At 38.9% G+C, this 27,646-nt stretch overlaps 2 protein-coding genes and 1 pseudogene across 7 annotated transcripts in view; 2 read left to right on the top strand and 1 right to left on the bottom strand.

The window, feature by feature from the left end:
• The window catches only part of PREPL (prolyl endopeptidase like), a 58,086-nt gene extending 38,047 nt beyond the window's left edge, over positions 1-20,039 (top strand). For all 6 annotated transcript variants that reach the window (XM_025868904.2, XM_025868902.2, XM_073897771.1 and 3 more), the window contains 7 exons: positions 6,556-6,753; positions 10,265-10,440; positions 12,036-12,252; positions 15,468-15,617; positions 16,012-16,135; positions 16,963-17,036; positions 17,408-20,039. In XM_025868904.2, coding sequence (XP_025724689.1) covers positions 6,556-6,753; positions 10,265-10,440; positions 12,036-12,252; positions 15,468-15,617; positions 16,012-16,135; positions 16,963-17,036; positions 17,408-17,497 — 1,029 coding nt within the window. In that variant the 3' untranslated portion in view covers positions 17,498-20,039. The remainder of the gene's footprint in view (positions 1-6,555; positions 6,754-10,264; positions 10,441-12,035; positions 12,253-15,467; positions 15,618-16,011; positions 16,136-16,962; positions 17,037-17,407) is intronic.
• On the top strand, positions 2,700-4,420 carry LOC112821622 (protein SET-like; annotated as a pseudogene).
• Positions 18,041-27,646, bottom strand: part of SLC3A1 (solute carrier family 3 member 1) — a 51,054-nt gene continuing 41,448 nt past the window's right edge. Inside the window, exons 10-12 of the mRNA XM_025868908.2 lie at positions 24,565-24,732; positions 23,598-23,714; positions 18,041-18,651 (exon numbers count right to left, since the gene is read on the bottom strand). Of these exons, the coding sequence (XP_025724693.2) occupies positions 18,211-18,651; positions 23,598-23,714; positions 24,565-24,732 (726 nt within the window). The 3' untranslated portion in view covers positions 18,041-18,210. The remainder of the gene's footprint in view (positions 18,652-23,597; positions 23,715-24,564; positions 24,733-27,646) is intronic.

A 27,646-nucleotide genomic window follows, 5' to 3' on the forward strand; every position in this document is an offset into this window, starting at 1 on the left:
CTCAAAAAAAAAAAAAAAAAAAAAAAAATATATATATATATATATATATATATATTTTGTCCTTTATAACTATTGCTACTCCAGCTTTATTTTGATACCCATTTGCATGATAAATGTTTCTCCATCCCCTCACTTTCAATCTGCAGGTGTTTTTAGGTCTAAAATGAGTTTCCTGTAGGCAGCATTTAGATGAGTCTTATTTTTTATTTGTTCTGTCACACTAGGTCTTTTGATTGGAGCATTTAGTCCATTTACATTCAAAGTAATTGATAGGTATGTACTTATTGCCATTTTATTATTTGTTTTGTGGTTTGTTTTCTGCAGTTTTTCTCTGATCCTTTTTTCCCTTTCTCTCTTTCATCATTCAGCAATACAGTGATGGATTTCTTTGTCTTTATTATTTGCGTATTTATGAATGGTTTTTGATTTGTGGTTACCATTAGGTTTTTATATAACCTCTGCTGCATATAGCTAAAGTCTATATTAAGTTGATGGTCATTTAAGTTTGAACCATTCTTTACTCCTCTCCGCCCGAAGTTAGGTATATGGTGTCATATTTTACATATTTTACACCCTTTTATTTTGTGGGTTCATTTTATTGCTTTTGTGCTTCCTATGGTCATGCTGTCTTTTTTTTTTTTTTAAGATTTTATTTATTTATTTGACAGAGAAAGATAGCGAGAGAAGGAACACAAGCAGGGGGAGTGGGAGGAGGAGAAGCAAGCTTCCCGCAGAGCAGGGAGCCCAATGTGGGGCTCGATCCCAGGACCCCGGGATCATGACCTGAACCGAAGGCAGACGCTTAACAGCTGAGCCACCCAGGCGCCCCCATGCTTTTTTTTTTTTATCTTTCCTTTCCACTCAAAGAATCCCCCTTAAGATTTCTTGCAGGGCTGGTTTAGTGGTCATGAACTCCTTGTTTTTGTTTGTCTAGAAAACACTTTCTCTCTCTCTCCATTCTGAATGATAGCCTTGCTGGGTAGAGTATTCTTGGCTTTAAGTTTTTCCCATTCAGCACTTTGAATACATCATGTCACTTGTTTCTGGCTTGGAAGGTTTCTGCTGAAAAACCTACTGATAGCTTTATGGGGTTTCCTTTGTATGTAACGGTCTTCTTTTGTCTTGCTGCTTTTATTTTATTTTATTTTTTGTAAGTTTTATTTATTTGACAGAGACACAGCAAGAGAGGGAACACAAGCAGGGGGAGCAGGAGAGGGAGAAGCAGGCTTCCCGCTGAGCAGGGAGCCTGATGGGGGCCTCGATCCCAGGACCCTGGGATCATGACCTGAGCCAAAGGCAGACACTCAACGACTGAGCCACCCAGGCGCCCCTTGTCTTGCTGCTTTTAATATTTTTTCTTTACCACTATACTTCATCATTTTAATTACAATATGTGTTGGTATGGATCTGCTTTTGTTGATTTTCATTGGAGGCTCTCTTTACCTCCTGGATCTGGATATCTGTTTCCTTCCCCCAGATTAGGGAAGTTTTCAGCTATTATTTCTTCAAATCAATTCTCTAGCCCCCTTTTTTCTCTCTTCTTCTAGGACTCCTATAATAGAAATGTTATGTTTGATGGAGTCACTAAGTTCCCTAAGTCTGTTCTTATTTTGCATAATTCTTTTTTCTCTCATTTACTCATCCTGATTATATTACTCTGTCCTCTAGGTCATTAATTCATTCCTCTGCTTATTCCAGCCTCTTGTTAATTCATTCCATCAACTGTGTATCTCATTTTGTTTATTGAGCCCTTTATCTCTGGTATGTTATTCCTTACCTCTTTGTAACGGTTTCACTTATCTCTTCCACTCTGTTCTCAAGTCCAGTGAGTATTCTTATGATCATTGCTTTAAATTTTCCATAAGGCATGTTACTTATATCTGTTTTCGCTTAGATCTCTGGCTGTGGCCTTGTCCTCTTCTTTCATTTGCGACAAATTCCTGTCTTCTCATTTTGTCTAGTCTCTGTGCCTGTCTCTGTGTGTTAGGAAAGTCAGCTATGTCTCCTGTTGTTGAGGGTAATGGCTTTATGAAGAAGAGGTCCTGTAGTGCCCTGCAGTGTATTTTCCCCTGTTCCCGAGGGCTTGGGACTTCCAGGAGTGTCTCCAATGGAACATCATGTCTTTAATTTATTCTGTATCCTTTGTCTCTTCATTCCCTGACCTCCCAACCTGTAGTACTTATTAGGCTTTGTTATAATGTTCTGAGTCATCAACACATGGAATCAAATACTACATTATATACCGGGCTCTACTTAAAGAACATTTTATAGATCAGAGCCTTTCATGAACTAGGTAGTACTGATTAATATGCATAGACAGTGTCAATCACAAAGGACAAAATCTTTAAGCAAATTGAGTGGATTATAAAGTATTTCTGCTCGCCATGAGGAGGAGGTGGAAGAGGCGGCGGCTCGGGGAGAGCGAGCAGCGAGCTGGACCGTGGAGCATGAGTGAGGGAGCCGAGCTGCCTGCCCGCCCGCCGCCGCCTCCCCTCCGTAAGCAGGAGCCCGGGCCGGGGCCCCGGCACGCCGCCCCAGCCCCTTCCTCGTCATCAGGCCGGGAGGGCAGTGCGCGCGAGCCAGGGGGAGGGAGGGAGAGCAAGCGAGCGAGCGCCCACCCGTGTGGCGTGAGGGGAAGCCGCTGCCCGCCCCCTTCACCTTCCCTTCTCTCCCCCTCCCCGCTCTCCCCCCCGCCCCGACCGCGGAGCAGCACAATGTCGGCGCCCGCGGCCAAAGTCAGTAAAAAGGAGCTCAACTCCAACCACGACGGGGCCAACGAGACCTCAGAAGAAGAACAGCAAGAAGCAATTAAACATATTGATGAAGTACAAAATGAAATAGACTTAATGAACAAGCCAGTGAGGAGATTTTGAAAGTAGAATAGAAATATAACAAACTCCGCCAACCATTTTTTCAGAGGAGGTCGGAATTGATCGCCAAAATCCCCAATTTTTGGGAGCCTGGGTGGCTCAGTTGGTTAAGCGACTGCTTTCGGCCCAGGTCGTGATCCTGGAGTCCCGGGATCGAGTCCCACATCAGGCTCCCTGCTCGGCGGGGAGTCTGCTTCTCCCTCTGACCCTCTTCCCTCTCGTGCTCTCTATCTCTCATTCTCTTTCTCTCAAATAAATAAATAAAATCTTAAAAAAAAAAAAAATCCCCAATTTTTGGGTAACAACATTTGTCAACCATCCACAAGTGTCTGCACTGCTTGGGGAGGAGGATGAAGAGGCGCTGCATTATTTGACAAGAGTTGAAGTGACAGAATTTGAAGATATTAAATCAGTTTACAGAATAGATTTTTATTTTGATGAAAACCCTTACTTCGAAAATAAAGGTCTCTCCAAAGAATTTCATCTGAATGAGAGTGGTGATCCATCTTCAGAGTCCACCGAAATCAAATGGAAATCTGGAAAGGATTTGACGAAACGTTCAAGTCAAACACAGAATAAAGCCAGCAGGAAGAGACAGCATGAGGAACCAGAGAGCTGCTTCACCTGGTTTACTGACCATTCTGATGCAGGTGCAGATGAGTTAGGAGAGGTCATCAAAGATGATATTTGGCCAAATCCGTTACAGTACTACTTGGTTCCCGATATGGATGATGAAGAAGGGGAAGGAGAAGAAGATGATGATGATGATGAAGAAGAAGAAGGATTGGAAGATATTGATGAAGAAGGAGATGAGGATGAAGGTGAAGAAGATGAAGATGATGATGGGGGGAGGAAGGAGAGGAGGATGAAGGAGAAGATGACTAATGGAACACTGATGGATTCCAACCTTTTTTAATTTTCTTCAGTCCCTGGGAGCAAGTTGCCGTCTTTTTTTTTTTTTTTCCTCCTCTTGTGCTCAGTCGCCCTGTTTTTTGAAGTCTCTTTTCTCTCCCTTTATACCATGGTTCTCAACTTATTTTGGGGGGAAATACCTTGAGCAGAATACAGTGGGAAAAGAATCTCTACCCCTTTCTGTTCCAAATTCATTTGTATCCCTTCCTGTCTCAACAAAAACTTTATGGAATCAACACCACCGTGCTCTGTGGGAAAAAAGAAAAACCTTCTGCTCCCTTAGCTCTGCTGGAAGCTGGAGGGTGCTAGGCCCCTGTGTAGTAGTGCATAGAATTCTAGCTTTTTTCCTCCTTTCTCTGTATATTGGGCTCAGAGATTACACTGTGTCTCTATGTGAATATGGACAGTTAGCATTTATCAACATGTACCTGTCTACTTTCTCTTGTTTAAAAAAAAGAAAAAGAACTTTAAAAAATGGGGTTATAGAAGGACAGCAAAGGGTGGGTTTGAGATGTTTGGGTGGGTTAAGTGGGCATTTTGACAACATGGCTTCTCCTTTGGCATGTTTAATTGTGATGTTTAACGGACATCCTTGCAGTTTAAGATGACACTTTTAAAATAAAACTCTCTCCTAATGATGACGTGAGCCCTGCCACTCGATGGGAGAATCAGCAGAACCTGTAGGATCTTATTTGGAATTGACATTCTCTATTGTAATTTTGTTCCTGTTTATTTTTAAATTTTCTTTTTGTTTCACTGGAAAGGAAAGATGCTCAGTTTTAAACGTTAAAAGTGTACAAGTTGCTTTGTTACAATAAAACTGTGTACAAAAATAAAGTATTTCTGTATGTAGCATTTCAGTAGGCACTTGACTAAAAGCCTTTTTTAAACTCAATCTGAGCAACAGAAATGTAAAATCCTTAATATATTTGCCTTCTATCCTTGGTCATCATATCATGTTTTTCCTGGTAATTTTTTTTTCCCAAAAAGAAGTAATGATATTTTAATTGGTTATGATATTTAAGCAAATTGGGAAATTTTTTTCTGTTCTATACTAACATCAGTTTACATGGAGGTGATTACATACCTGGACCAATTTTCTTTCAGCGTGTGTGTCTTAATCATTCTTTCAGTGAAATAAACGACTATGATTTGCTGGTAGAATGCTAAAGCTGAAACTGTTTCTGTCAAGTATCTAAGAAATATCTGCATATCACCTAGCCAACTTAAAATTATTCTCAGGTGCTGTCCATTAATATACCCAGATGGTACTACAGGTTTTTCTCAGTAGGAAATGTGGCTTAAGGTATCCTTGAGATGGTTAATGCTTCTTTCCACATGAGCTGGACAAACTTTAAGAAGTCCATAGCCATGAAACAGTGTTGTTATGGTAAAACTTTACCCTTGATCCCAGTACTTTAAGAAATACACCTGAAAGAGTTTTTTTATTTTTTGGAACCACTTGGTCTAAAAGTATGACCACTTACCACACAAGGCACGTGGAACCTTTTTTTTTTTTTTAAGTTTCACCAAAGAATAGAAAAACTTGTGCCTTTGTGGACTGAAGCACTGTGTCCCCTCTTTCTGAAACCTGCTTACAAGGTGAGTAGCAGTGGTGCTTTTACCCCATTAATGTCTCTGTTTACTCCATTTATGCTGCCAGACTTCCCAACTTTGACATGTCATGGGCTGCTTTCCAGTTCTATGGCTTGCACTTAAATAAACATTATCCTTGAACATAATCCGCAATCTGAGGACAGTAAATTAGGAACTCTTTTTAAGAGACATTATGAATATATATCCTTATTGTGTTTTAGGAAGCTAGATTCTTTGGATTAATTGCTCTGTGAACATAAGCTCTGTGGCTGTAGTTGCTACAGGTCAGATGGTGCACTCTCTATGCACACAGCCCCCACCTACCCTTTTTGAATAGTGCCCACCAGTGACATTGCTGTGCCGAGACCTCTGATTTTCTAAGGAATTTGTTCTTTCTACAATTACTCAGGAAAAGAAAGGCAATTTTCTTTTAATGTTCTGACTCTCGGCAGCATTTCTTACATTCTGTCAGTCTGTTTACCAGAGTTCTTTGAAAGGTGTAAGAGGGATGTTAGTGGCAGGCTTGAAACTGGACCCTGCTGCTCTGAGAGAATAAATTTTGATTCCTTTCCTTTTTTTCTTAAAGTTAAGAATTCTAATCATAATAGCTGTGAGTCTCTCAGAGTGGATATGCCAGGAAAGGTTTTGTTCTGCACAATAGTTAGCCTGGGAGCTAAAGTTAGAAACAAATTGTAAGTGCTTTAGTGCTGCTGAGCCAGTTTGTAGCCCTGGAATAATAACTGTCATCACTGTGGCTGTCTGGGCAGCAGGGGGAGGCCTGGGGGTAAATTAGTAAAAACAGATGAGAGAGATTTCGTGATCCAGGAGAACAGAGATCTGGAGATGTGGCTGGTTCTGGAATTAGGATTTGATTTGCTCTTTCTCTTAACCATACCCAAAATAATAATCTTTATTAAAGTAGGTTTCATGTAAATCCAGAGTCATGATAAACCACTTTCCTATAATTTGTCCTTATTTTATTGGTCATCAGTGTAGAGGTCTGTTCATTTGTTACTCGAAATATATTTGTGCTGAGATAATATTTAAATGAGGCATTATGTATAATGGATAAAAGTAAACTTGATGTCCTTATCATCTTATTTGTAGCAGACTCAGAAATTTAATTAATGATACTTAATGTCTAGATAAAGAGTAAAAATAACTCTTATTTCTTTAGCTCCCTCCTTGGGCGTGTGGATTCATAATGGATACAAATTCAGACCCGAAGAACTGCCCCTTTCAGCTTTGCTCTCCAATACGTCCCCCAAAATATTACACATACAAGTTTGCAGAGGGCAAACTGTTTGAGGAAACTGGGCATGAAGACCCAATCACAAAGACTAGTCGTGTTTTACGTCTGGAAGCCAAAAGCAAGGTAAGTCTTTATAATCTCAACTCGAGCCCCCATCTACTGCAGGCGTGGATCTCACCCCAGTAAGACCCAAATGATCTTTAGAGGATACATGGATATTTTTTTAACTTTAATATTGATATATTTATTTTAACATGGATTAGAAAAAGTATAACGAGCACATATCAAGCTCTTGAGTTCACATGTTGTTTATATTTGAATTTTTAAAGTTGACTTAAATAGTCAAAGTTGGTTTCTAGTTATGGCAAAAATTGTGAAGTTGGTAAGCAATTGACTAGAGTGAGCTAGACTGATACAGCCCTGCCTTCATGGAGCTTAAATCTAGCAGGGAAAATGACCGATGTTGAAGGAGTAATTACTAATGTACTGATTGCTGCAAAGAAAGCTGTACTGAGTACAGCGGAAACATGACACAGGGACCTTCCTAGGCTGGAGAGATAAGAGCAAGCTTCTCTGAGGAAGCGATGGCTCAGGTAGGACCTCTAAGATGATTAAGAATTAAGCTAGAGAGGTGCCTGGGTGGCTTAGTTGGTTAAGCGTCTGCCTTCGGCTCAGGTCATGATCCCAGGGTCCTGGGATCGAGCCCCGCATTGAGCTCTCTGCTCAGCAGGGAGCCTGCTTCTCCCTCTTCCTCTGCCCCTCCTCCAGCTTGTGCTCGCTCTCTCTCACTCTCTGTCTCTCAAATAAATAAATAAAATCTTTAAAAACAGAAAAAAAGAATTAAGCTAGAAAGGGGAAAGGAGGAATCCATGTTGTGTAGAGGCCCTAAACTGAGGGAGAAATGGTGCATTCAAGAAGTATAAAAGAGGGGGCTGCATGACTGGCTCAGTCAGAAGAGCCCGAGACTCTTGATCCTCGGGGTCATGAGTTTGAGCCCCACATTGCGTGTAGAGCTTACTTAAATAAATAAAACTTAAAGAAGTATAAAGAAGGGCGCCTGGGTGGCTCAGTCGTTAAGCATCTGCCTTCGGCTCAGGTCATGATCCCAGGGTCCTGGGATCGAGCCCCGCATCGGGCTCCCTGCTCCGCGAAAAGCCTACTTCTCCCTCTCCCACTCCCCCTGCTTGTGTTCCCTCTCTCGCTGTGTCTCTCTCTGTAAAATAAATAAATAAAATCTTTAAAAAAAAAAAAAAAAGAAGTATAAAGAAGGGCATTACGGCCAAAGTATAGTGTAAAAGAGGGAAGACAGGAAGTGAAAAGTGGAAAAGAAAGTTTGTGCAAGTGAGGAATAAATTAATAAACTGTGGCCTTAGATTTAAGGAATTTTCAGACCTTAGCATACCAAACAACAGATAATTTCATATGTGCTGGCAGTGAATTGTGACAAAGCCTTTTGTCTTTACGAATTTTTTTAACTCAATTGATTTTCTTTTAACAGCTTTATTTAAATATGTATTTTTCAATAATACATTTCTTAGAAGAAATGCAAAAATGCAGAATGTGTAAAGTTTAGATGACTACTTTCAGTTCATCAGTTCATTGCTGCTGCTGTATCTCTTAGATATAATTATTGTTTACCATTTGGTGTATTACCATCCAGATTTTTGTGTTTTGTTTTTTGTCAACAAATACGTGTTTAGGTTTTGTTCCACTTTAGAAATGTGGGATTATACCAGTCTTTCAAAATGTTGTAGTTATCATACCCCAAATGGGAAGAACAGTGAAGCTAGTTCTTTGGGGAACCCAGGGATGCTTTATGAATTGGGAAGAAGGGAGACAAGTGCTCAGTGGAAGCTACTATGTTGCTGTTTTTTTTTTTTTAAGGTTTATTTATTATTTTAGAGAGAGAGTGCATGCAGAGAGGTGGGGTGGGGCAGAGGGAGAGAGAGAATCTCAAGCAAACTCCATGCTGAGCAAGGAGCCCACCACAGGGCTCAGTCTCACGACCCTGAGATCATGACCTGAGCCAAAATCGAGAGTTGGTTTCAGGCACCCTGCTGCTATAACTTTCCACAGGCATTTTTGCACTGCTGATGAACTCAGATCCAGCCCGTCACAGGACTTGGTACCATTCTCACCTCTTCTTTTTCATAAGTTTTCAACCAGCAAGTTTTTCTCTGATTGTTTGATTTAAGTTGGGGAGATGAAAAGACAAAGATAATTTATAGAAATTAATCTACCTCATTTTATAAGAATGAATCTGAAAAGTGAAACTCCAGTTATTCTCGGAACAAGCTGAGTGTGAAAAGGAATGATGAAAGATTGCCTCCTTATTTGATAATATTCCAGTGCCCCAAAGTTAAGTTTTCACAATGAGAATGAAAAAAATAGGGAGAGTGGCTTGGTTATATTATTTTCCTTTTATTATTCTTTCTTAGTTTATGTAAACTAGTACTGTTTCATTAATATCTGTAAGCAGGGTGAGAACCAACTTCTCTGCCCTTTTTCTATGAAAGGAAGATCAGAAGTAGTTCAGATTATGTTAATTTTGTCTGTCCTGAGATGCCTAGTTTCAGTCAGTTTGTGATTAATGAATGTGAACTCCACTGGGGAGTAGTTAAACTAGCCCTAAAGTAATTCAGATGTTAAAATTTATAAAACTTACTTAAACCACTATTAAACATGTTAAAAATAAAGGTAGGCCTTTGAAGAGGATGAGGGTGGATGACAGTAGTAGTAAGTAAGAAATTCTGGTGCTAATGGTTGAGGACTGCCTATAGCGGACAGAAAATTGAGCTGTTAAAACTTTAATCAGCGTGTTTGTAAATATTCAAAGATGAGAAATGTCAGTATCTAGCCATAGGTATAGGAAAAATGCTGTGCTGGTATGTCTAACCTTGATAGGTATATATTGACTTACCTTGAAAGAAAAAAATTACAGTAATGGTAGTGAAAAAACTCCTTAAAATCACTTTACTGTCATGAAAAGCTGCATTTAATAAACTGTTTTCAAGCCAGAGTCTTACTGCTCTTTTCTAGTTCATATTACAGGTCAGCAGTATAGCTGAAAATGGGGACGAACCATGATGTATTTTTTTTTCTTTTTTTTAATTTTATTTTATTATGTTATGTTAATCATCATACATTACATCATTAGTTTTTGATGTAGTGTTCCATGATTTGTTTGCATATAACACCCAGTGCTCCATTCAATACGTGCCCTCTTTAATACCCATCACCAGGCTAACCCATTCCCCCACCCCCCTCCCCTCTAGAACCCTCAGTTTGTTTCTCAGAGCCCATAGTCTCTCATGGTTAGTCTCCCCCTCCGATTTCCCCCCTTCATTTTTCCCTTCCTACTATTTTCTTTTTTTTCATGATGTATTTTTAAAGACCATAACTCTGTTGTCTTTATTTTATTTATTTATTTTTAAGTAATTTCTACGCCCAACATGGGACTTGAACTCAGAACCCCGAGATCAAGAGTCACATGTTCCACTGACTGAGCCAACCAAGCACCTCTCTGTTGCCTTAATTAAATGAAGTTTGTGCTCAACATCAATAAGTAATGCATAAAACCAGGGATAAGCTGTTTTAAAAGATTCTTACATGCATAATAACTCTTCATTTCCAGGATGGAAAATCAGTGCCAATGACCATTTTCCACAAAACGGATTCTGAGGACTTACAAAAGAAACCTCTCCTGGTACATGTATATGGAGCTTATGGCATGGATTTAAAAATGAATTTCAGACCTGAAAGGCGGGTGTTGGTGGACGATGGATGGATATTAGCATATTGCCATGTTCGGTGAGTCAACATTTCACCTGGCATATGAGTACTAGAACATTGTGACAGATGCCCAGCATAACAGTGTATCAGGGAACAAAGTTTATTATCTCATTTGTGTTATTGAATTTATGAATTCCTAAACATATGCTGGTGGAAGTGGATTTATCAGACTAGTTGATAAAGGATAGATTTTAGGACCTTGCACCAGATTTTTAGAATTGAAGTACCAGTCTGGGTACTAATCTCGGTAATGTTGTTATTTCCATTTAATTCTCTTGAGTTTAGGTTTTTCTTTTTTTTTTTATTTTTGAGTTTAGGTTTTTCTAAAACAGTCTCAAATTAGATCCTTTTTTCACTCTAACTTCCATTTATTTTAGCTATTTTCAAGATACAAATATTATTTTATGTTTCTGCTTAAAGTCCTTCTCCACCTCCCCATCTCCAAAATAAAATCCAAACTCCTCGGTGTAGTATTTAACATCCTTGTGATCTGGCTTACCTCTGTAGTGATAGTTGTCATTACTACCCAAACATGTCCTGCACTCCAGCCATATACATCCTATACATCCAGCTTTTGTTACATCCTTCCAGATGATAAACTCTTTCCCCTCTGTTCCTTTCACCTGCTGTGTCTTGATGTTCTCCCTTTCTTTGTGCTTCTGGGAACTCCTTTTCCTCCAAACCTCAGCTTAGGTATCATCTCCTTCTTAAGCGTTTGTTTTAGGTGGTATATACCCCTAACCTGACAGGTGGATGTTCTTTCTACTGCCTCTAGGATAACCTTAAATACACTGTGTGAAAGCAGTGACCACATTGCTTGGCAGCTGTTTCCTTTCCCCCCAAAATTATCTTCAGGGCAGGAGATTTTTCCTTTTTTATATTTTTAAGGCTGGCATTTAGACCATGCCTGGTAAACAGTAGCAGGCACCCAAAAAATATTTGTTGAGGGGTGCCTGACTGGCCCAGTCACAGCATGCAACTCTTGATCTTGGGGTCATAAGTTCAAGCCCTACATTGGGTGTAGAGCTTACTTTAAATGAATGAATAAAAAGAAAATGACGGTGATTCTTATTTTTTAAAAAACATATTTGTTAAATCCATTTTTGACTATATCAGGGATTGGCAAACCTTTTCTCTAAAAAACTATATAATGAACATTTCAGGCTTTTTTTTTTTTTTTAAGATTTTTATTTATTTATTTGACAGACACAGACAGCGAGAGAGGGAACACAAGCAGGGGGAGTAGGAGAGGGAGAAGCAGGCTTTTCGCGGAGCAGGGAGCCCGATGTGGGACTCGATCCCAGGACCCTGGGATCATGACCTGAGCCGAAGGCAGATGCTTAATGACTGAGCCACCCAGGCCCCCCACATTTCAGGCTTTGTAGGCCACATATGGTCTCTATTGTATATTCCTGGTTGTTTTTTATTTCTCTCAACCTTTAAAAATGTAAAAACCATTCTTAGCTCTAAGGCCATTTAAAAAACAAAGCAAAACAACAACAACAACGGCCTCTGGGTAAGTATTGCCCACCACCTACAGTTTGCTGACCCCGACCTAAATCATTAATGTTTTTTTCCCCACTAAAAGATTTTTTTTTGCCCTTTAATTTCAGAGGTGGTGGTGAGTTAGGCCTCCAGTGGCACGCTGATGGCCGGCTAACTAAAAAACTCAATGGCCTTGCTGACTTAGAGGCTTGCATTAAGACGCTTCATGGCCAAGGCTTTTCTCAGCCAAGTCTAACAACCCTGACTGCTTTCAGTGCTGGAGGGGTGCTTGTGGGAGCATTGTGTAATTCTAATCCAGAGCTGCTGAGAGCTGTGACTTTGGAGGTGAGTACACTCTGTTCTCTACTATGTACAGAGTGGGGAGGCATGAAACCATAGGCTACTTTAGGAAAAATATTTCTGTTACAGTTTACCATAGCACAGGAGTATAACAAAGCTTTTAAATTTTATTTTTTATTATTTTTTTAAAGATTTTATTTGACAGAGTGAGGGAACACAAGCAGGGGGAGCGGGAGAGGGAGAAGCAGGCTTCCCGCCGAGCAGGGAGCCCGATGCGGGGCTCGATCCCAGGACCCTGGGATCATGACCTGAGCCGAAGGCGTCTAGACGCTCAACGACTGAGCCACCCGGGCACCCCGCTTTTAAATTTTAAACACAGAATTGTAGCTCTGGGAGAACTTCTAAATTTACTTTAACTACTTATCCTTTATCCTTTCTTCCTCCCTGACAGTGTTATTAATTTTTGAGAATTTCCACTGAAGGATATTAATGGCTTTTCTCATTAGTTATTTCTTATTTTTTAAAAACATTTAGAATTGGTGGAAAAGAGACAGAGCATATATGACTCACTAGTTCCAGGGAGTCAGGCAGAGCACACTGACTCTGGAGTCCATGAAATACTTTGACTATTACTGCCTATCAACATTTCAGTCCTAGATATAGCGGCTCTCCTTTTTTAGATACTCCATTCTTAAAGATCTTTAAGGGATAGTTTTTCTGTATTGTAATTGAAATATCTTGCTTTGATCTTAAAAATCTCTATAGGTGACCCTTGGATGACACCACCCCCAACCCCACCCCCACAGGCAGTCAAAAACCCATGTATAACTTTGGACTCCCCAAAAACTTAACAGCTGCTATTGACCAGAAGCCTTACCAATAACATAAACAGTGGATTTTAACACATATTTTGTATGTTCTATATGTTATATACTGTGTTCTTACAATAAGCTAGAGAAAAGAAAATGTTATCAAGATGATCATAAGGAAAATAGGTTTGTTTATACAGTACTGTATGTATATCTATTGAAAAAAATCCAGGTGTAAATGGACTTTAGTATTTCAAACCTGTGTCCTTCAAGGGTCAACTGTATAGTCTTTTCCCGGTGTCCGAAATTATGAAGTTACATTATAGCCACTCATTTCACCCTCATCATTCTGCTCCTGGTCAAACATGCTAGAAAATAATGACTGGGGTGGAAAGAGTAAATTATTTTCAGGTTTCTTTTATTCTGAGAATGTGGGGTATACACTGGAGGCTTCTATTAAGTAAATAAGTGTTAAATAATCCTGATCTATAAATCTTTTTTAAGTAGAAATGCTAAAGTATAGAGGGAAGAAAACCTATATACAAAGATGATAATAGCAGAGTTAGTTACAGTATAAAGAAAACACAACTTATCTGTGACTTTTAGAAATTAGAAAGGAAATAATCAGAAATGTATGTATAAGAATATCTACCCCACGTTGCTTATAATAGTGAAGTGGAATCAACCTAAATATCCAGCAATAGAGGATTCATAGTTTTAATTAAAAGCACCAAATACTAGCTCTGATGAATTTAAGCAGAAAAGGGATTTATTAAAAGGTATTGGATAACGGCAGGTATAGAACCAGTCTTATAGAGGCTGCACAGCCAGAAACATGTCCAAAATATACCATAAAATGGTCCAGTGAGGCTATCACTGCGACCGCTGCTGGGCACAAGTCACCTCATACTGCCAGAGCTGCTTCTAAAAACTCAATATAGATGTGGCACTTCTGCCAGAAGAAATTCTCCGTGGTCCCTACTTTGAGCCACAAACTTCCCATTCAAAGTTTGGAGCACATTATGTCTGATTGGGTAGACCCAAGTTATGTGGGTACTCTGTGTGCTGGGAAAACTGCGAAAGGAACTGCCTGGCATTTAGCACCTCCCTAGTGAGAGGCAGGCTCTGCTTCATAAGGTTAGGGGTAGTTTAAATGCAGAAAAGGAGTCCAGATGCTAAGCAGCCGGAAAGAATCACATTTGCCCACTAGGTTAATGTTAGTACAAGAGAATGCTGAAAAGCATGTTAACAGAAGACTATAAGCTAAGTGAAAGAGGCAGCTGCCATTTTATTAAATGTTTTAACGCTTGTTATAAGCCAGGGAATTATTTTTTTCTTCTTTCAGTGTGGATATTTTCTGGATTTTCTTCAGTTAACATTTATTGCCTTTTTTTAAATATAAAATGTCCAACTGGTTTACTCATATTGGGTTTTTTCATTTTTAACTGTGAGAAAATAACAGAATTTGACATCTTAACCATTTTTAAGTGTACAGTTCAGTAGTGTTGTGTATGTTCACATTATTGTGTAACCAATCTCCAGAACTCTTTTCATTTTGCAAAACCAAAACTCTACACTCCCTTCCCCTACCCCTCAGAACCACCATTCTACTTTCTGTCTCTGTAAATTAGACTTATCTATACCTCCTATAAATGGAATCATACATATTTGTCTTTTTGTAACTGGTTTATTTCACTTAGATAATGTTCCTCAAGGTCCATCCATTATTGTAGTATATGTCAGAATTTCCTTCCTTTCTAAGGCTGAATAATATTCCTTTGTATCATTGTGTATATTTTGCTTATCCATTCATCCATCAGTGGACACTTGGGTTGCTAACACCTTTTGGCTGTTGTTCATCATGCTGCTGTGAATATGGGTATACTTTTCAAGACCCTGCTTTTAATTCTTTGGGATATATACCTAGGAATAGAATTGCTGGATTATATGGTAATTCTAAGTTTAGTTTTTTTGAGAAACGAGCATACCATCTGCACCATTTTACATTCCCACCAGCAGTGCACAAGGGTTCCAGTTTCTCTACATACTTGACAACACTTGTTATTTTTGGTTTTTGGTTTTTTTTAATGGTACCCATCCTAATGGATGTAAAGTGGTAGCATTTATTGCTTTTATATAAAATATATGTATAAATAAAGGCATCAAACTAAAAAGTTATGAAATTAGAAAATAAATTCTTTATATACACATGAAGCGTGATGTATAAAGTTATCACTTTCAGGGTCTGAAAACTTAAAGGCCGGTTGTAAACCACAGGCCCTCGTTAAGGACTGAATAGTCAGTCAACCTCCTAGGAATCCATATGGCTTCCTGACCTTTGTTCTCTCGTGTCCGCGTGTATATTCATAAAATATATTTTTCTGAAACTCGTTTTAACAACTTTTAAGTTTCTCAACAAAGTTTAAATTTCTTTGGCTTTTTTTTTTTTAGGCACCTTTCTTGGATGTTCTCAACACCATGATGGACACTACACTTCCTCTGACATTAGAAGAATTAGAAGAATGGGGGAATCCTTCATCTGATGAAAAACACAAGAACTACATAAAACGTTACTGTCCATATCAAAATATTAAACCACAGGTAATGAAAGACAGTTCTGATACACTATCCTAAAGTGATAGAAAAAATAATCAAAAGGATACTTACCCATGCCGAGACAGGAATTTACTAGGGCTCTAGGTTGTTTCTGCTTATAATACCCAAATACCTTTCAGCTCCATCTCTGCTCATAGTCCGTGTTTGTTTCAATTTAATAGTTCAGGAGAATAGATTAGCTATGGTCATGGCCTCGCCAGCCAAGGAAAGGCTGTGCCAGGTACCAGGTGGTCTAGTACTATAATACTATAGCTCTCTCAAACGAGAAGAAAATATCTAGCACCTATATCAAAAAATTGGAGGTAGTTCTTTTTCATAATCTATAAGGTAGAAAGGGACCATAGAGAATAATGTAAACTTGGCATCTATTTTCTTTCAGCATTATCCTTCCATTCACATCACGGCTTATGAAAACGACGAGCGTGTACCTCTGAAAGGAATTGTAAGCTATACTGAGAAACTCAAGGAAGCCATTATGGAGCATGCTAAGGACACTGGTGAAGGTAGGAGACCACCTGTAGGCAGGGAACCTAGCTAAATGGACTATTACCTTCCACATACTACTCAGTAATACACTTTATGCTATAGACAACTGCCCATGATTTGGGACAAACAACTGGTTTTTCTATGTTGACTCTTCAGTTGAAGCATATATAATAACTATACCTGCCTTGCCTCTTTTTGAAAGGAAATATTAAAATAAGGTAGGCAAGGCACAAAGAAAAATAAATTTAAACATCAAATATAACTTAGAGATGTACGGTCATAAAACACTCGTTCATTTAATAATATTAATTGAGCTATTATTCTTGGAAACTTCTGAAAAAGAGATTCTAAAGCTTTTGCTCTGGAGCTTCAGTGTCCAAACTGGCTGCTTTAATTTTCTTTAGATCTTTCCATTTCATTGGATAAGAACTCTTTACCTTTCTTCCTTAGCAAGACCTTTTGGGCTCAGGGAGGGAGGGACCCACATACAAGTTTTTAATCCCCTTGTTTTCACCTTCATGCCTCATACTCACCCGTTGCCAATAGTAGCTGTTTCCAGGTCACACAACTGATTCCACAGGGCCAGTCTGGCTTCCTCTTGCATCAGAACCTTCTCCATGGGACCCTACAAGTATCTTCCAACCAGTGTCCTCAGCTGCTGGTCCTCCTCCTGCTTTCTCTGTTTCAGAAGTCTGTCTTCTGCTTCCCCCCCTCCCATCTCTTTCTTGGTGATGATAGTGTATGCCTTTTTCCTTCACTATTACTTTAAAATAGTCTATGTGGGAGTAGAGGGGAGAAATGAGTCTCAAAAAAACCTAATCGTTTCATATGTTAACTCTTTCAGGCTATCAGGCCCCCAATGTTGTGTTAGATATTCAGCCTGGAGGCAATCATGTGATTGAGGATTCTCACAAAAAGGTATGTTATCAAGCCCTTCTCAGTTGCCGGAGGCCCAAGTAGAGCTATGCTGTAGTCCACATTCCATTGGTTGCAGCAGGGTTTATGACCACTGCTTCGTAACTGGTCTATGGCTGAGGCCCAGCGGGGAAGAGGAACGCTGGGTCAGTCAAGAGAAAGGGTTCCCTCTAAACACTTGTGAGTGAGCTCTGTTAGAGAAAGTAATGGAATCTTAATTGTTGGGAGCACCTTCTGCCTCTGTCCCAAATAATCAGGGTACTCTTGCCATAAATTGCTGACTTAAGGGTTAGGTGAAGATGGACAAAGAGATTTAGCACTGGAGTTTTACCACAAAGGCCCCCTGTCTCATTTTTAAAATGTGTTTCTTTTAGATCACAGCCCAAATTAAATTCTTGTACGAAGAACTTGGACTTGACAGCACCAGTGTTTTTGAGAATCTTAAGAAGTACCTAAAATTCTGAAATGCTGCATTCCAGGGGTATTGGAAACACACTGAAATATTTCATAGTCTTATTTCCAATTGGGTAAGCAAAAGTGAGATTTTTTTTTTAAGTTAGTAATTTTTTAAAATTTGCTTCTCCATCCAAATTTTGTCTAGTGTACATCTCACTTGTTTATACTGTTCTCTCCATTGGTGCACATGCCCCTTAACCTAAGAAAGTGGTTTTCAAACCATAGGTTTTCAAACCATGTCCCTCAGAAGGACATGGACTTGGGGGTGAAGGAAGGATTGGTGACAGCACAACTCTCCCCCCGCCCCTTCAGAACAGCTTTGTTTTTGTCTGTTCTAACTCCTATTTTCTTTGAAAAGTTTACAAATCAAGGTCCTGCCTCTTTGCTAGTGAACGTTTTTAGACACTTCAGTAGTAAGTCATCCTCCAATTGCTATGCCTGTATTTTATGAAAAATAACATTCTTCACATTAGAATTCACCAGATCTTTCTAACAATCTGGAGTCCTGAGGTGTTCCGATCATCTCTTATATTAATGCTATCTCAGTAAAGTTACAAGTTCTACAAGCGATAATTTTATTATTTTTTAAAAACACTGGGGAACCTTTTTAAAGCCGTTACATTCAGGCTGCATTTACCCAGCAGCATGCTGTACATGAAATTACTGGAAGTGCTTATGATAGAACAGGATGCCAGTGTCTTCATCTCTTTCATAAAGGAGCCTAACACAAGCTGTGCAGTATGTTTAATACACTGGAGTAGCAGGCCTGATTAGAAACAAAACATCTGTCTCTGAAAGCTGTTTGGTGATGAAGGAGATTTTTCATGTTGTATTCAAGGATGAGGCCTTCTCCTTTGCCCAGTAAAATGTCGTACGTATCAACTTCACTGCCTTCGTTGGTAGAATTGGTACTTAACCTTATCTTCACTTTTGTGGGAATATTGGAAATCATTTCCTTTAGATTTACCCTTGTTGATTCTCCAAAATTCAGAACCACGAGAAAGACTCGGTCGATGCCATCCAGCTCTCTTGTGTACACGACAGAGTGGTTGTCACTCCTCAAATAGCAAAACCAGCCCCTGCTGAGGAGCAGCTCATTGGCATGAAGCAAACTTAATTCTTGATACAACTTCAGTGCTGATCTGGACTGAGTCTTTTGGACCTATTTTTTAAAAAAAAAATTAACATAAATGTTTGATTCTAAGAGTTGTTTGGGGTTTTTTTTTATGTATATATATTTCTAGTATCAACTAGGAACTTATTTCCCAAAAAAATTTGCCCCAGTTTTGCCCCTTAAAATGACTACCAAATTTTAAGTATTGATAGGTAGATAAGAATAGTTTATTTACTGTTGAGAGAGACTGCAAATGCAGGGAGTCATTGTTTGCTCAGTGCTCTGCTACATCTTGGCCAGAGATGATGAGGGACCAGATTTGACTCCACTTTAGGAATTCCAAAGTGAATGTCCATGTCTAAATTATCTGGTGTTTAATGTGCCTAAATACGTATGCTACACTGTAACTGGCAGAAAAGCAGCCACTGTGGCCGTGGACTCTCAGGGCCTCTGTTCTCTTTTGTAGAAATGTGGGTTGCTTTAACTTCAGACATGTGTTCCTTGCATGGTGAACAGAAAGTTGCAAAAAAGGATGCAAAGCAAAATGCTGCCTAAAGGGAAAGTTAAAGATAGTACTTCTTTAATGTGTGTCCATTAAGGAAGATTGGGCTTTATTTCACAGCTGTATAAAACATACACAATTTAATGTTGTGTTTTTCTTTAACATTTCAAGCATTTTCTCCTGTTATTATGTTAAAATGTCATTTTAAAATGACAGGATAATATTCTATTGGATGGATATACCATACTTAACCATCTCTCTCATTTCAACTTTCTAATATTTTCTTATTTTTAGTGCCTCCCCCATATCTGGGTTATTTATTTAGGATAGAAAGACAATTACTATGTCAAAGAGTATGGACACTTGATACATAATGCCAAATTAGTCTTCATAAGAGCTGTTGCCAAATCAGTGATAGTGTTCATTTCCTTGGACTCTGTTGACTGCAGTGGTGGTGGCTGTTGTTGCGCGGTTATCATTGTTGTTTGGGGGCAGGTGCCTAATGTGTGGTCTTCGGTGAACATCTACTGAATATTTGAAAAAAATGTTTATTCTCTGTTATCAGGTACAAAGGTATTTATGGTATATGTATATGACTTGTCAAATTACTATTAACATTTTCTGTAGCCTTAGATAATGCATGGAAAAGCATAGTTCAGTGCCACTCACAAAGAAGTGCCCAGTAAGTGTTAACTATTATTTGTGTCTATTTCCTAAAAGTATGTTGATGTGTATCTCTTTAATTGTGGATTTGTCAGTTTCTCTTGGCATTTCTCATAGTACTTGTTTTATAAATTTTGGAGCTATTGTTAGATGCATAGATTCATGACTTGTAGTGGAATGTTCTTTTATCAATTTTTGAAAATTGCATTTCTCTCATAATGCTTTTCATATTGAATTCTATTTTGTCTGCTATTAAATATTTCCACACCCACTTTTTGTAACTGTATTGTTCTAATAAGAAATGCATGCACACAGTACACAATAAGAGTTTTCTTAACACCGTCCTCTCTAGCTTTTCACTTCCTCTCTCAGAAATGGACACTCTTCCTGTTTATGTATGATACATTTTATGCCTATGCAAACATATGTAGGTATACTTTTCATTATCCAAATACCATTATGGACACCATTTCTTACTTAGTACATGTCAGAGATGTCTCATAATATCAGTGCATTCTTTTTCAAAAGCTGCATACTAGTCCATTGTATAAATTATATAAATTAACCATAATGTTTCAACTGACTTTCTGTTAATAAGATACTTAAATCATTTCCAGAGTCGTCTGCTATTAAAAACAATGCTGTGGTAGAGCTCTTCGAATATTTTATCATTTTCCACACATGCAGGTATTCCCAGAATGAAATTACTAGGGCAAAAGGTTATATGCATTTTTTTATTTGATAGCTATAGCCAGGTGGCAACCTTTAATTTTTTAATTTTTTTTTTAGCTATGTCTCATGTTGGATTAAACTCTCAGATTAACAAGACAAAATCTGACATGAAAGTTTTTATCTTCTAACAGGTGAATTTATATTTGTGATTACCATATGTTCAGACATAATCCTACAGCCCTTTTTTAGCTTTTATTTATAATTGTACTATTGTTTTCATCAAACTGATTTGATGTATTATTTTTCCTTCTAATGTTCTTTGAAAATTACACCCTTAAAATTGTAATGCCCATTTTAAAATACACTTTTCTTGACATTTGGAGCAATGCTCTCCGACAGAACTTCCTGCAGTGCTGGAAGTGTTCAGTATCTGTGCTGTCTAATGTGTCATGGGAAGTGAATTTTTCATTCTATTTAATAGTCTTAGTGGTGAATGGCTAAAAGGCAGCTCAAATCCAGACTGAGTTACTCTGTGCCATGCCCTGAAAAGACAGTGCTTTAGCCTGCTCGCTCACATGTTCTCTCTCTCCTGCCACTTTCCATGTAGAAGTCAATCACCAGAATACCTCCTTTACCTTCTTTTACATTGTGTACCAAAATTAAAATTTTAAAAAAAGACATGACATATGAAATACAGTAAGGAAAAGAATTTAAGGATTTTTTTAAGTAATCTCTACACCCATTGTGGGGCTTGAACTTCAAATCTTGAAATGAGGAGTCACATGCTCTACTTACTGAGCCAGCCAGCACCCCACATCATGTCTTTCTTTTAGATTCATTTTTTGTTTTCTTTGCATTGCCGATTATTCTTTCAGAAAGTGGCTATATATGGAAAAATCGGGGTCCTTGCTTTTCTAGGTCTATATTCTTGAATGCTAATTGGAATGGATTTAGGATTATAGGTTTAGAATCAAGTTTCCATCACAGCTTTAAAGAGTCAAGTTCTAATGTGTTCTAGGATCCACTTGAGAAGCCAATGCAACTCTCAATCCTTTGCTTAGGCAGTCTGTTTTGGAGTTTGGTTTTGGTTTCTGCCTTTATTCTTGCCATTCTAGAAAAGATAAGTATCTCTGAGTTTTCTTTATTTCTTGAATTATGTTTCCTCCTAGTTTCTGTTCTCTTCTAGAAATACCAAAATTTTTCTCTTTACGCTATTATTTGCCTTTTTACAGTGCATTCTGGGGGGAGCCTCTGGATCAGTTTTCCAGCACACTAACTAGAATTTCTATTTCAGTGTTTCACCATGTTCTACATTTCTAAAATACCTGATCACTTTTTTTTAAAAGATATTTGTCAGAGAGAGAGAACGTGCATGAGTAGGGGGAGCAGCAGGCAGAGGGAGAAGCAGGCTCTCCACTGAGCAAGGAGCCCTAAGTGAGACTCGATCCCAGGACCCTGGGATCATGACCTGAGCCAAAGGCAGATGCTCAACCAACTGAGCCACCCAGGCGCCCCACTCACTTTTTTTAAAAGAATCAAGAGTCTTGACTCCATAAAACAATTACCAATAATGAAGTCTTATATTTGCTGTATCTCCTCTGCTTTCTACAGTGTTAAAAGTGGTGTCCCTCATCTTCTTAATTTTTCTCAAATGTGGCGTGATTCTTGGTGATCCATTTACTTTTGCATTGTGATACTCCTTGTCTTCAGTTGCCTACCTTTAGTAATTATGGGAAGCTTAATTTTCCTTCTTTTAGAGATTAAATTCTTACCTATCTCTAGGGCTTTTATGGATGTATTTTATTAAATAGTGTTGCCTGACTTTTTGTAACGTTTGTTACAATTCAGCATGCCTCCAGACATTACTCATGATCGTTTGAAAGGCTTGGTTAATGTTATAGAAAAAACTTTTTAATTTGCTTTTGCATTTTTCCATCTTTTGACATGCATTTTTATGTAGGATTTCTTACATACTGGACTCAAATTGGCCTATGGGAATATTTTGGACATAACAAAAATCAAGAGATGTATTAAACCTAAAACACAAATGTTAAAATACATGTTTTTGTTTTCAAGGACCTATGAATATATAAAACAAAACTAATACTATCCCAAAAGCCTCTGTGGAGTTTGGAGCAGGGAGTTGTAAGAACAGGAGGGTTTGCATGAAGCTCGAAACAGAATAACTTGGGGAGACTGTACTATGATGAACATTGAGTATTGTACAGAATTGTCAAGTCACTACATTGGTAATTTTCTAAATATCTTGTTTTCAAAATAGTAGATTGGGGTAAGGGGAAATTTTTGCCTCTCGTGGAATGCCAGTAATTTCTCCTGAGGTAGTTTAGATCATGTTTTCCAGTGACATTTTCACTGGTACATGATTCCATCTGGAGCCATTTTATATTGTTCTGGTCTAAGGAAATATACTTAGCACTTGGCCAAATTGAGCGAACAAACTTTCTGAACAGGAATGCACAGATTCCAGCAATTCCAGCTGAATTTGGCAAACTTGATCACCTGAGAACAGAAAATAGTATCGGCAAAAGCTAAAGGGTGTGTTTTTCCAGAACAGCTACTTTTAGGAATTACTCATGTCTTGGTTTCTCCAGGTGAATAGCCTTGATGGGTCTCCTTCCTTCTTTCCTTCCTTTTTAGGGCAGGAAAGGAAGGTAGCTGGGCTTATTGAAAGACCCCCCATCACATTTCCTTAAGAGCTCAGAGCTCTTTAGGGGCACCTGGGTGGCTCAGTTGGTTAAGCATCTGCCTTCAGCTACAGTCGAGATCCCAGGGTCCTGGGATCGAGCCCTACATCGGGCTCCCTGCTCGATGAGGAGTCTGCTTCTCCCCCTGCTCCCCTCTGCTCATGTTCACTCTCTCTCTCTCTCTCTCTCTGAAATAAATAAAATCTTAAAAAAGCTCAAAGCTCTTAAAGTCATTCAGTAAATAGTTGCATATTCTATATGATATTTCACATGGTGCATCTCTGTACCAGTTTGTATTTTCACAAAAACATGATTTAAGAACTATAAGAGAAGTCTATGTGAAAGAGAGCATCAGTTAAAGTTTTGGGTACCCTGAGGGTGACTTGTATGTTGTCAGCACAGAAACTCATTTCTGTTTCTGGAATCAGTATAACATTTTCATTGATACTTACATCAACATTCACAGTATGGTAATCTGAATTTGTGGGTAACCAGGTGAGATTGGCTTCAGAAAATCCAGCATTTGAACTATTGTCCCACTGCATTGGTGACTTTGAGAGGAGGGTATTCTGTGCCAAAAGAAAACAATGGTCTATTTAGTAAAAGAAATGTCATCTGGCCATGATTTACTTCATAATTATTTAATTCCCTGTATTTCTTAGTTAACACATGTATTCATTAGCATTCATAATGAAAAGGCTTCACACTTCCAATTGGAAAATAGTGACATCTTGAGTTTCAATAAACTATAGTAACCGGACTTTGGTACATGCTTGGAATCTGTTGCTGCTTTTCCCTAAAAATGAGTAATGTAGGATTTCAAGATGTACCATCACCAGTTCATTCCGTGGTACAGTGATGGTGAGTCAAGTATGCAGCATGTACAAGTAAGCCTAAATTCTATATTTTATCCAGCCTGGTTATTGCACATGAATGCACACACACAAGTTTAGGAAATGCACACCAAATATTGGGGAAATTGGATCTCCTTCACTGAAAGCTAACCATATAAATTATTACAGGTTCACCCAACAACACAATTTTGGTATCCATAGCCTCAAACAAAACAAAAAATCAAACAAAAAATCAGGTCTGGGGCTGTGCATTTCCATTTGTCAAGATGAAGAATCTTTGTGCTGTGTTCAAATGAAATCTAGCGCTACAGACAAGCACTATAATTAATGTTCCAGACTCAAAACACAGGTTCTCAAATTCTGGTGTGCCTAAGAATCAGCTGGAAAATATCTTAAAATGTAGATTCCTGGGCTCTACAATTCACTTGTGTGGCTTGGAAACATCATTTTTAAGCTCCCAAGCAAGAGAGCTAATAGGAAGAAGGAAAGCAGAGTAGTAATTTTCAGCAGTAGAATAGGAATAGTAGATTCTCTAGTTTCACATAGTTACATTATGTTAACTTACAACATCATAGCTTTCGTTGAGATTTGTGACTAAAATATTTCTCATTCCTATTTCTTCCCCATAGTAAGTTATAGGAGTTCCAGGGAGTGTGAAAACAAGCATGTTCATGATGTTGACATATTCTTCCCCAAAACGAGAAGTCAGCCGGGCAATGTCCGGTCCACCAGTCTGAAAGGCAGATACTTTAAGAACACAGCTCGATATACAGTTTTCTGGAAGATTTACCCTATTCCACAAAATGTTCATCGGGCAGAAAAAGTTTGCTGTGGGTACCTTGGTATCAGCATACCTGAATTTGAGTCCCAACCCTGCTACTTACTGTGTAACTGACCAATTTACTGTCTTGGCCATTATGATTAACAAAATGGTGGTAACAAGTTACTTCACAGTGATATTGCAAATACGATAAAATTTATGAGGGTGCATATTAATATTTTCACACATTCGGATAAGAGAATATGGACAAGAAAGGAAACTAAAATGTTTCCCCCATAGCACAGGAGGGAATAGGTGGTAGGTGGAAAGGGCAGAGGCAGGAGAGATTTCTGAGGTGTGTGTGTGTCATTTGAACTAACTATTCAGAACAAATTTTAAAGATAAATCAGCTTTTATAGAGGAAATTTTCTAAAGTGTTTTCTATTTTTAAATTTGGTATTTCTGGGCGCCTGGGTGGCTCAGTTGGTTAGGTGACTGCCTTCGGCTCAGGTCATGATCCTGGAGTCCCAGGATCGAGTCCCGCATCGGGCTCCCTGCTCGGCAGGGAGTCTGCTTCTCCCTCTGACCCTCTTGGATCTTGTGCTCTCTCTCTCTATCTCATTCTCTCTCTCAAATAAATAAAATCTTTAAAAAAAATAAATAAATTTGGTATTTCTATGTTAAATGCTCTAATTACATATAATAGTACATATTATTTAGTCCTTACAACATCATAGCTTTTGTTAAGATATACCACATATACCACAACTCAATCTCATGTGCATATGCTGAGCATGTCATTTTACTATTTATTATGATAAAGTACTTATGGGGGGCGGGGGAGAGGCGAGGGGGGAGCCTGGGAGGGGCACCTGGCTGGCTCACTCAAGAGCATGCAACTTTGGTCTTGGGGTCATAAATTTGAGCTGCACGTTGGATGTAAAGATTAAATAAAACTTTTAAAAAGGCACCTGGGTGGCTCAGGTCATGATCCCAGGGTCCTGGGATTGAGCCCCACATTGGGCTCCCTGCTCAGTGGGGGGCCTGCTTCTCCCTCTCCCATTCCCCCTGCTTGTGTTCCCTCTCTGGCTGGCTGTCTAAATAAAATCTTAAAAATAAAAATTTTTTAAAAAGTACTTTCACCACCTACATTACATCTTATTGCCCTCCTCCATTGTCAGGTATTATCTCCATTTTGCAAATGATGAAACAAGCTGAGAAACTACATCACTTATTCAAGGCAGGGTATGATGCAAAACCAGCCTCTAAGAACTTGGGTGGGAGGGCGCCTGGGTGGCTAAGTCATTAAGCGTCTGCCTTTGGCTCAGGTCATGATCCCGGGGTCCTGCGATGGAGCCCCACATCGGGCTCCCTGCTCAGCGGGAAGCCTGCTTCTCCCTCTCCCACTCCTCCTGCTTCTGTTCCCTCTCTCGCTCTCTGTGTCAAATAAATCTCTGTTAAAAAAACTTGGGTGGAGTTTGAGAATAAGAATATGGTTGGGCTTGCTTTTTTTTTTTTAGATTTACTAAAACTATCTTTACAATTATCTTTTTATAGACCATTATAAACTATTTTTCTATTTTTATGACCAGAAAAGTCAAATTTCGCCTCTATTTTATTGAGAGCCTTTATGGTTTCTCAAACTTTCTTAGAGCACTTTCCTTTTCAGAAGTGAAATCAAGAAATATTTCCACAGGTAGTTACAGCAGTGGACAGAAATCCCAGTCACCTAGGATATTGGAGACTCTCAGTATATGAAAAAACAAGTGCTAAAACTCCATTATAAAATTTTGTAATATAGGGGGCACTTGTGGAATGGTAGAGGAAGGACCTCCAAAATCTCTCCCATAAAAGCAAGGAGAATGCTGGCAAAAACTAAAAATCCACTGTTTTCAAAACTCTGGAAACTAGCTAAAGGCTTTCAACAACCCAAGAAGTATTTATTCAAAGAAAACAGCAAGCTTTGTGTCATTTTAACTGGCCTTCAACTCATGCCCCTCAGATCCAGGATAGCCTTGAAAACCTCAGTCTGAGAACTCCATAGCTGTGAAAACCAGGAGCCACTGGAGGGGCAGAGGAATTTTAGAGTTCACCAAAAGCTCCATTTAGAGAACTGTCACTCTGACCTTTCTAGCACTCACTTTTAGTTGGATTTTTTTCTTTATCAGAGAAATGCCCTGTCCCCAATCAGCAATTGTCTAACATCACACCTGCCTGAGGTGGTGTTACCAACTAGGACTGAGCAGAGACTGACCAAAAATCTTAAAAGCTTGCGGGAAGGAGGTGACCATACTGGCCTTTGAGAGTCTGACAGATTCTTGGAATCTAGAACATTGTGCAGAGGCCCTGGGAAGGCTTGAGAAGGCTCTAATCTCTCACCTCTAGCTAACCTTGAAACTCTGTGCAAGCAGGAAGTGAAAAGACTAAGGTAGAACTACAAACTGCCTGTCGGGGTTGAAAGCATGTGTACACACACACACACGCACACACACACACACACACACACCAGCAAAGGCTGGGAGAATGAATGGTTCAAGCGGTTTAGGAATCTTTTGCAATCATTAACTGACGATAAGCTCACCAAGTGGCCACACCCAACAAAGAACACAGATTTTACAAAATTAATTCAGGAAAGTCACTAAAGAAATAGCAACAACAAACACTGGGGAGGAGGAGAGAATGGGAGTTCCTACGTTACTTCATTATTTAAAATAGCCAGTTTTCGGTAACAAAAAGGAACGCAAGACATGCAAAGGGAGTAGGGTGGGGGGGAGAAAAAGCGGTCAGTGGAAAGTGTGGCTGAGGAAACCCAAACATTGGACTAGTGGGCAAAGACATTTAAATCAACTACTATACTTACGTTCAAAGAACTAAAACTTACAGAATT

The sequence above is a fragment of the Callorhinus ursinus genome, unplaced genomic scaffold, assembly GCF_003265705.2.
Source record: "Callorhinus ursinus isolate GAN/ISIS: 27379988/994484 unplaced genomic scaffold, GSC_fseal_2.0 scaffold10, whole genome shotgun sequence".
Taxonomy (NCBI): domain Eukaryota; kingdom Metazoa; phylum Chordata; class Mammalia; order Carnivora; family Otariidae; genus Callorhinus; species Callorhinus ursinus.